Source organism: Protobothrops mucrosquamatus, unplaced genomic scaffold (assembly GCF_001527695.2).
Source record: "Protobothrops mucrosquamatus isolate PMUCROS unplaced genomic scaffold, P.Mucros_1.0 scaffold2176, whole genome shotgun sequence".
NCBI classification, from domain to species: Eukaryota; Metazoa; Chordata; class Lepidosauria; order Squamata; family Viperidae; genus Protobothrops; species Protobothrops mucrosquamatus.
In genome coordinates, this window is record NW_015388270.1 from 121261 (window position 1) to 131642 (window position 10382).

The 10382-nt window shown below is 37.3% G+C and overlaps 1 protein-coding gene across 1 annotated transcript in view; it reads left to right on the plus strand.

Annotated features, from left to right (window-relative positions):
• Positions 1-406: 406 nt before the first annotated feature.
• The window catches only part of LOC107294989 (histone-arginine methyltransferase CARM1), a 41498-nt gene continuing 31522 nt past the window's right edge, over positions 407-10382 (plus strand). Inside the window, exons 1-4 of the mRNA XM_029285747.1 lie at positions 407-524; positions 866-991; positions 5970-6076; positions 6388-6492. Of these exons, the coding sequence (XP_029141580.1) occupies positions 407-524; positions 866-991; positions 5970-6076; positions 6388-6492 (456 nt within the window). The remainder of the gene's footprint in view (positions 525-865; positions 992-5969; positions 6077-6387; positions 6493-10382) is intronic.

Here is a 10382-nt window from a genome sequence, read left to right on the forward strand (position 1 = left end):
TTTTTTATAATTTGCCATAAAAAACTAAAGCTGTTGAAATTACATAAAATTTACAAAGGGAAGAAATTACAGTGATTTCATTTAGAAATAAAGGAGTTCTGTACTAAATATTTATATGTAATGAGAAAAAGTTATTATCTTGATTAAGCTGAATTTCTGTAGAATATGAATTTCTATAGAATACAGGAAGAAAGTTCCACTATCAAATGTAATGAAACATAGCATGTGAGGGATGTTTGCATATGTTGTGGTAATGTGTATTTTAAAATTTTATCTTTTGATAAGAATATCTGACACTAGTGGCATATTGTAGCAGTTCATTTTTTAAAAAGCTTGATGTTTGTTTTCCTTTATTATGGCAAGCACAGCATGAAATGTGATATGATTGTCTGCTTTTACAACCAATATGGAAAAAAGTGTATCTCATTCAAATATCTTCAGTTATTTTTTCAGCACATATACCTCAGTGCAATTATATCCTACATCACGCATATTGTACTGCATTGACGTTCTTCTAAATCAAAGTACTGTATGTGTGCATTCAATAAATAAATTTATATGTTGGGGAGAACTATCATGTCTGTGTGTGTGTAATGAGAGAGAGAGAGACAGAGACAGAGACAGAGAGAGAGACACACACACAGAGAGAGAGAGAGAGACTTCTGTAATATGCAACATTATGCAACAGGCAAATGAGCAAACCCCATTTTTCCAGCCTTATTCTGTCTTAATTGATTTTATGTAAATCGTGGCTATGTATTTACCAACTGAAGTTTAAAAACCTTCCAATAAAGAATGTTATATATTGTTAATAAACACAAATATTCATGTGTTTTTGTTATAAATATTTTTTTTCTTCCTGCAGTTGATGGTGTGTGTGCATTTAAATGCTTGGTTAATAAAGATACTGAATATTGCCGTGTAGGAAAAGAGTCCATTTTGATAACACTTGGTTACAACAGCACCTTACTACAATTCACGTCACATTCTGGTAAGTGGCTGGATATTATATATATTTGAAGATTTTTGTTTCCTTTGGTCTTATATTTGTTGAGGTCAGCTCTAGGCCTTCATTGTCAAAGATTCTCAGGTGTTAGATCTGTTAGACCAACTTGCTACTCACTATTTGATTGAGGACTGTAAAATGGAAATGTTTCAAATATGCAAAAAAAAAAGACTACAATTATAGTATGGGACTATCTCAGAACTAAATGCTGCTCTGCATTGCACATAACTCTATTTCGGTGGTCGTTCTTCTGTTGCTTAAAAAGCAGCCACAGAAATAGATGGTTAAAACTTTCCCAGTTAGGCTTTGTTCTGATCACGCACATTCCTAAACCGATTGTTAATATCCATGTTAGGAGAGAAATAATACAGGCAACCATTAATGTGATCTGATGGAAAACTAGTTTTAGGATGTTCTGGGTTGAGTTATGGACTATTTTAAAAAGGGTTAACTTTATTCTCCCTTCTCCCTACTGTTTTTTCCAGCTTTACTATAGGTGTTTTCAATGTCAAAACACTGGAAGAGTATTTTATTACATGTGCCATGTAAATATATATTATCATATAAAGCTCAAATACAAAATATTTAAGAGGGAGAGCAATAGGAGAAAGTTTTTAAAATTTTGAAAGCAGATTTAAAGCATTTTCATCATTTGTAAGGCTCATATAATTGCTTCAGAAGCCCAAAGATTGGAGTAGCTTGAAGGTGGAATAGGTGAAAAATATATTCTCAGGTTATATTAATATTAAAAGTATTCAACATACTTTAAGCTCAAATCATGAAATGGTAGCCTTGCCAGAAGCATGAGGCTCTGATAGTTAACCAAGGATGTTGCAATGTCCTTCTGACATTACTAAAAGTGGTCTAACCTGTGAAATGGAGATTTGAATGGTTTGCATTTCTTTCACAGACATAACAGACCATTTCACCAATGGAACATTTTTAATGAAATTAGAATGACCTTGAAGCATTTTTACCTCAAAACATTTTGCCACCCGTGAAATAGGCATCACAATTTTTATAATTTATGTACCCTTCTTTTAAAAAAAATATCATGAGCTATTGGAATTACGATAGTGTTACTCCATTCTGTTTTACTGAAAAAGACAAGCTTGCAACTCTAGAAACTAACAAATTCTTCCTAAATCATCATTCTTGATAATGATGGCAACTTCTTAAGTTGTGTGATAGAACTTCTGCTTTACTTGTAGTGATCTTCTAATATAAACACTCAGACATATAGGCATATGTAGGCATGCACATATACACATAATAAATATTCATGTGCATAAAATATAATAACTGTTTATTTTTCCTAAAAATTCTAACTGGCCAAATTAGTTTTATATGTATATTTTGCTCTTTTGCATTATAAAATAAAATATACAACAATTGAAAAATGCTTTTCAGACATCAAGGTGTAGTATAGTGTAGAAACAGAATAACAGAACTGGAAGAGACCTTGGAGGTCTTCTAGTCCAACCCCTTGCTTAAGCAGGAGACCCTATACCAGTGGTGGCGAACCTATGGCACGCGTGCCAGAGGCGGCACTCAGAGCCCTCTCTGTGGGCACATGCGCCGTCGCCCCAGCCCCGCCTCCCCCCACAGCCTCTTCCTTACTAGCAGCCCCCCCCAGAGGAGAGTCATCCCCGGGCACTGCCCATGTGGAGCAGCGCAGCCAAGGACATGGCAGCTGGGCAGCAGGGACAAGAATCCGTCCTCGCACCCCCTCACGCGCAGAGGGCATGGCTGTCATGGCGCTGCAGGGCTGCCTGGGTGATCTGCTGCGGTGGGCCGTGTAGGTAGTGGTGGCCCTGCGGGCGGGTGGGGTGGGGCACAGTAGGCAGGGTGGCGGGGTGGCACTCGGTCTCTAAAAGGTTCGCCATCACTGCCCTATACCATTTTAGACAAACGGCTGTCCAATCTCTTCTTTAAAAAACCTGCAGCGATGGGACAGCCACAACTGTTGAGATACCGCTTATTCTATAGCATAGCACAGCACAGCACAGCAGAAATGTCAAAACTATTTTATGAAACTAGAAGAAACTTTGGAAAAAAAACAAAATTGGGAACAAAGACGTGTACCTTTTACCTAAATCAGTAGTTCTCATTGTCTTGTTATACAGAGTTCTTCCGTTACATTTAATCATTTGGTAATTATAGTTAGGTAGATTCAAAATATGGTGATATTAATGCCTAACTGAAGTCATTTACACACACATACACAGACACAGATGTAGACACAGACACACAAACACCCCCCCCCCAAAAAAAGTTTACAGTCCTCTAATTTTTTTATAATGGAATATTTCTGGTGATTTATTTGAGAATTGCATCACTATGCATTGCTTGAGACTTACTGTGTTTTAAATTTTCCACCTCCTGTTTTTTTTCTCTTTATTTTGACAACTGTTAGTCTGTCCTGAATTCATACAGAGGATTGTTATATTCCAGCATCCGGTTTCTACCATTTAGACAGCAGTAAATCATACGTAGCATTTTCTGCTTCCTGTGTAACATGTGTGCAACATCTGAATAGCGTCAAACTGCTGGCCATAAAATAGATTTTTAGTGTGTCGAATGTGTAAGAGTTAGGTTTTTTGCAAAGTAAAGCTATCCATCTAGATCAATTTAAGCAATAAAGTGCAGCCTACCTTCTACTAACAATATACTTTCCCACAATAGTCTAAATGTTCAGCAAGAAAACCAATTTCTGTGTTAATGCTGGCTTCAGAAATTTTATGGAAATAAATATAAATGTGCAGATGGAACTATACATTTATCTTGCCTTGGTAGCCAGTGGTTATTGATGGATGTTACTTATTTTCTTCTGAAGAATTTTTTTTAACTAGTCCTGGCACCAAGAGAAGGGAAGGGAAGGTCAGTTTTGGCTTTTGCACCATATTTAGAGACACATGAGAAGCAGTAAGTTTCTGTTGCTTTCCATTCAGTCCAGTTCAATAATATTTATTTTGTCCATCACTAGCAAAATTTAAAAGAACAAAGCAAGCAAAAACAGGGTGAAGCAAATAAATATAGTAGTACGCTAGGAGCTAGAAAAATAAATCACAGAATATATAACATTCACTTCTCTATTATTGTGTTAATACAGTTGTTGCCCGGGTGATAAGTCTAAAATATTAATAGGTATAAAAATAAAAAAATATTTGCTATTGCTTTCAATAATTCCCTCAGGATTAAGTTATAGAGACGGACTAGAGTGAATAACCGAAAAGAGGGTACACACATTGGTAGATGACAGGAAACGTCTCTCCTTTCTTGATCACGCCCTTAGGACTCCCTTGATGGAACTTCTGATTATGGGTTACCTAATACTTCCTGCTACCCATACCACTTTCCCAGAGGAAGAAAATGCCTTGGCTCAGCTTCTGCCCTCTTATGCCACCTGAGGGCCAGTAGGTTCTTTAAGATTCAGAGACATACAGGTAATCCTTGTTTAGCAACTGCCTCATTTAGCAAACATTCGCAATTACGTCAGTGATGAAAAAGTAACTTTATGACTGATCTTTGCCTTTACCACCTTCACAGATTTCTAAAGCAAAGGTAGATCATAATAAGCCCAGCTGTAGTTTCACTTAGGACCACTTCACTTAATGGCTAAGTTGCCAGTCCCAATTGTGGTTGTTAAATGAGGATTATCTGTAGGTCAAACTATGGTGAAATGCCAAAAAGGATTTTCTTGAATATATATTAAGAGAGTTAGTTATCAAGGAAAAAAATATATACTAACTCATGTCTTTCCAACTTGCTAGGAGCTCCAGAAATTGCACCAGGCAGACTTTCTGGAGCCAGCACCAGAACTTTGGGTCTGCTCAGCGGTGCAAACGATCTGGAGACTTTTGCCACTTTTTTGTCACTTTTCTTTAGCTATAAGGAGTATAAAACACCTGGTTTGATGGTACCTTGTATCAGTGCCTCAGTGAAGTTCAGACAGTTGACCTTCTGCTACAGATATTTTAAATAAGCCATTGTCTCTAGAGACAACACCTCAGGATGTTGGGAAAAAAATAACACCGCTTGTCAATACAGGTAGTCCTCGACTTATGGCCAAAATTGAGCCCAAAATTTCTGTTGCTAAGCAAGAGGGTTGTTAAGTTAATTTTGCCCCGTTTTACCACCTTTCTTTCCACAGTTGTTAAGTAAATCACTGCAGTTGTTAAGTTAGTAGCATGGTTGTTAAGTGAATCTGGCTTCCCCATTGACTTTGTTTGTCAGAAGGTTGCAGATAGCGATCACATGACCCTGGGATGGACCAACTACATGCCAAGTGTCCAAATTCTGATCGCGTGACCATGGGGATGCTGCAATGGTCATCAGTGTGAAAAACGGTCATAAGCCTGTTTTTTTCGGTCCCATTGTCACGTCGAACATTCACTAATTGAATGGTTGAAAGCCGAGGACTACCTGTAGGTTAAAAATTGAAACAGTTGAATATTTTAATGGGAAACATGGCTTCTAGCTGCAATGATTGTTGCTCCTCCTCCTATTAGTGCCTGGAGTAGATATATCTGCTTCCTCCTAGGCCAGTGTTTCTCAACCTTGACAATTTTAAGGCATGTGGACTTCTACTCCCAGAATTCCACAGCCAGCATTGCTGGCTGTGGAATTCTGGGAGTTGAAGTCCACATGCCTTAAAATTGTCAAGGTTGAGAAACACTGTCTAGGCCCTCTTATGGTTTTTGAGCTGTACGAAAATGTGGCAAAATATCATTTCATTAATTGAAACCAGCAGTTAAAGCTATTGTAAGGGCGGAATTGTGTAGAAAAGAGCAGACAATATAATTTCTATCTACAGCTCTGACATATTTTACTAGAATTTAGAATTATATTTTGTGCAGAATAAAGATCAACGTGGTAATAATTCAGTTACATTTGTGTTGCCTGCCTGCTTTGGTTTTGCATGTAATGTGCATGTAGTCTAACTTTATTCTTTCTTTTTCAGAATATAACATGTTTTCAAATGCCCTGAAAAGCTGTAGGAAGATAAATAAGGAACATTCTGTATTCAGTCAGAGAACAGAAGACTCCTCTGCAGCTCAGTATTTTCAGGTAGACAGCTGTTGTTTCCTAATCCTACTAGCAATATATTCAGTATTTCCCAGGGGGATTAAGATAACCTGTTGCAGAAAAAAAACACCATTCTTGTAACAACAGAAAAGACTAACACATGCTATAAGATTATGTCGTAATCATTTTTTTATAAAGTGTTCAGTGGCTATGATTTTTTCATCACCAATATTTCCCAGATTTATTGCAATTTAGGGCACTATCTTGGGTTTCTGCAGGAAAGACTTTATTCTTATTTTGTACATTGCTATGGGCAAATTGTAGCAATTACATTTCTCCTCTTTTCCTTCTAGTTTTATGGATGCTTATCTCAACAACAGAATATGATGCAGGATTTTGTAAGGACGGCTACATATCACAGAGCAATACTTCAGAACCATACAGATTTTAAGGATAAGGTAAGCCTTATCTTTCTGCTCAGTTTCAAATATCTATACCTATTTTCTTACAAAGTTGGCCATAATATTAGATCGGCCAGATGACTGATGGAGCTGATTGGATACAGAAGGAGCTTGGCATTGTTGCAGAAGGTCTGCAACGCAGTTGGCCAAAATCTTGGTGAAATGGAAGAGTGGCTGCAACTTCTGTGCCCTGGAACTCTCCATGGTTTATGCATGAGCGAAGGCAGATGAAGAGGATGAAGAGGTGCCTAGTGCACTGCTGGTGAATGACAAAAAGTGAGGATGCTCAAGCACAAGCTAGAGCCACTCTTAGAGCCTTTTGCATGGCGACAAGGGCCCCACTCTTATTGTGTCTGCAGATAGCTGCCCAGCTGTTTTGGGTTACCTGGTCCCTCCTTGGAGGGAGCAATTCTGGAATTCACCTGCAGGCTGACTAGGAAATGCACAGCACATTTGGTGCAGCTGCCTCAGGCTGCCTGAGTGATTCTGTGGATGTCCTGTCCCAGTACCTGGGGGCTTTAGGGGCCTGAATTCATCACAGTGAGCATTGGCTCAATCCTAGCAAATCTGAACGGTTTTGGGCATTTGGGCCTTCCAGTCTCCGTCTTTAGTTCTGGGTGGAGTGGCACTATCCCACAGGATGCCAGTGCACAATCTGGGAGGGGGGACTTGGATTCATGACTCCTGCTGTAAAAGCAGATGGCAGCTGTGGCTAAGAGGGTTTTTGCACATCTTTGCATTTTGTACCAGTTGTGCCCATTCCTGGACCAGAAGGCTTTGCTCGTTGTCACTTGTGTCCTCTTGACTTGTCCAAGTACCCAGTATGAATTACTGCAACATGCTCTACATTGGGGGGTGGGGTGTCCTTGAAGAGCATTCTGAAGCTTCAGCTGGTGCAGAATGCAACTGAATCAGTAGTAAATGGTGTCAGTTACTCAACACATGTAACATCACTGCTTTGTGAGCTGCATTGGTTGCCAGTGTGTTTCCGAGTGCAATTCAAGGTGCTGGTTATCACATCAAAGCCTCTTGGGACCAGGTTATCTGAGGGACCAATTTCTCCCAGTTGTTTCTGCCCATCTGATTCAGTCTAGCTGGGTGGGCCTGCTACAGGACCTGTGAGCCAAGGATTATTGGCTGGTGGGGACTGGGAAGCATGCCTTGCCTGCTGTGGTGCCTGCCCTCAAGGACATTCTCCCTCCAGAGACTAGGATGGCACCAACCCTGCTTCATCACACCTTGAAGACTTGGTTATGTGGCCATGCCTGGGGTCCTAGGTGTGTGAAGGGTCCCATTTTCTGGTCATTTTAACATCTGGTCATTCCTGTCACTTGATATTAACAACATAATTTTTCTTGATTGCTGTATGTACTTATTTCTTGTATTGCATTTTAATTGGTTTAAACACCACTTAGCTAGGTTCTTTTCAGTTTTATTGTTAAGGCTGTGCATTTGTCTGGGAGAAACAAAGTGGCATTGCCTTGTATTTTTTTTTGCACAAAAGAGTTTAGTGGCTTTCTGACCTCTTAGAAAAAGTCCAAAACCATAATAGCTAAATTTGTGTCTGTACATTAAATCAGTTAGAGCTGTGAGATCCTTGCCATGGCACACTGATGTGAGACTTTTTCATTATAGAAACAATGTGGATTGAATGGATTGAATTCCTCCCATCAAAAAGGAAAAGAATTTTCAAACAACTACAGAAATTAAACATTGATATAATTTGTTTGCAAGAGACACACATAAAAAAACAATACCATAAATGTTTGGAAAATCCAAAACTTGGAAAACTTTATTATACATCAGCTCAACAAAAAAAAGAGGAGTAGTTATATATGTCAAAGAGACAATAGATTCCAAAATGATTCATGCAGATGAAGGAAGAATATTAATGGTAGAAATATTTTTAAATCAAAAACAGATACTTTTGATAGTAATATATGCACCAAATAATAAACAAGAAGAATTTTATCAAAACCTTCACAGAAAAATAGTAGAAATGGAATATCAAAATATATACTTAGTTGGGGATTTCAATGAAATAGTAGACGGGACATTAGACTATAAAAGCAGTAAATCAGGGAAACAAGAAAGAAAAAGATTACCTAAGATTTTTTTCAATATGATAGAGGAAATTGGTATACAAGATATTTGGAGAGAAATGAACCCAGGAAAATCACAATTCACATTTTATTCTAATAGTCATAAATCTTGGTCCAGAATTGATATGATTTGGATGACACCTGAATTAAGGGTTAATATGCAGGAAATTGAAATAGAATTAGGTACTTGGGCAGATCATAACCCCTTAAAAATGGTGTAGAAAGGAATGCAGAAAAAATCAAGATGGACTTTGAATCAATCTATATTAAAAAAGAAAGAATTTATAGACTTAGCAACAAAAGAAATGGAATTTTTCTTCAAAGAAAGTAAAAAAGAAGATACAACATTACAAAATGTATGGGATAGAACCGAAGCATATTTTCAAGGCATAGCGATAACATACATGGCGAAAAAAAATAAAGAAAAGAGACAACAATGTCAGTTGTTAAGAGAAGAATTTAAAAAATTAGAACTTGAACTACAAATATACCCAAAAAAGAAAATATTGAAAAGACAAATGGAAATAATAAATATAAATTAAATTTAATAGAATCAGAAAAATTGACACAACAAATTAAAAGGGCAAAGCAAAACTTTTTTGAAAATGCAAACAAACCAGGAAGATGGTTAGCTTATAAACTTAAAAAACAGGAAAAAAATTGATAAACAATTTAGTAGATGAAAAAGGCTGTTTACAATTTTAAAATGAAGCAATAAAAAAGATAATTAAAGAATACTATGAGAAACTGTATGACAAGGAAGAAACTCCATGGGAGAAAATGACTCAATATATGGAAGAAAATAATTTACCCAAAATTCCAGAAAACTTTAAGACTATGTTAAATGAAAAAATAACAGTGATGGAATTGACAGAGGCAATAAAAAGATAAAAACATGAGTTTTATAAATGTTTACAAGATATATTAAGTTCACCATTGAAAAATGTATGTAATGAATTTCTATTGGAGGCAAAACTTCCAAATACATGGACAGAAGCTAATGTTACTTTGATACCAAAAGAGGACTCAGATCTGACCCAGATCAAAAACTATAGACCGATATCACTACTGAATGTGGACTATAAAATCTTCACTTCAATAATAGCTGAGAGGATGAAAAGATTTTTGATTGAATTTATACACCCAGATCAAAATGGATTTTTGCCAAAGGGAAAAATAACAAATAATTTGAGGGTAATACTAGTTACATTGGAATATTATGAACTTCATCCAGGGAAACAACTGGCACTAGTATTTTTAGACGCCCCAAAGGCATTTGATAATGTTTCTTGGCAATTTATGATTCAACAACTAAAAACAATGGACTTTGGTCAAAACTTTATAAATACGATATAAAAAAATATATCAGAAACAATCAGCAAAAGTAGTTGTAAATGGGGATTACACAGAGAATTTTTATATACGAAAAGGCACAAGACAAGGATGTCCATTATCCCCATTGCTATTTATCTTAACTTTGGAAGTTTTAAATAGAAACATTAGGCAAGATCCAGAAATTAAAGGATTGAAAATAAAAGATGACACCTACAAACTGCAAGCATTTGCAGATGATTTGATATGCACTCTAGAGCAGCGGTTCTCAACCTGTGGGTCGCGACCCCATTTGGGGTCGCACGACCATTTCACAGGGGTCGCCAAACAACGCCGTCCGCCATTTTTTTTTACCCTTTTCCTTAGCTGTGCTACTCCCTCTGCTTGGCGGCAGCCTGCATGCAGGAACTTTACCAAACATGCCCTGCAGGAGGCGTGTGAAGAGCGCAGGCG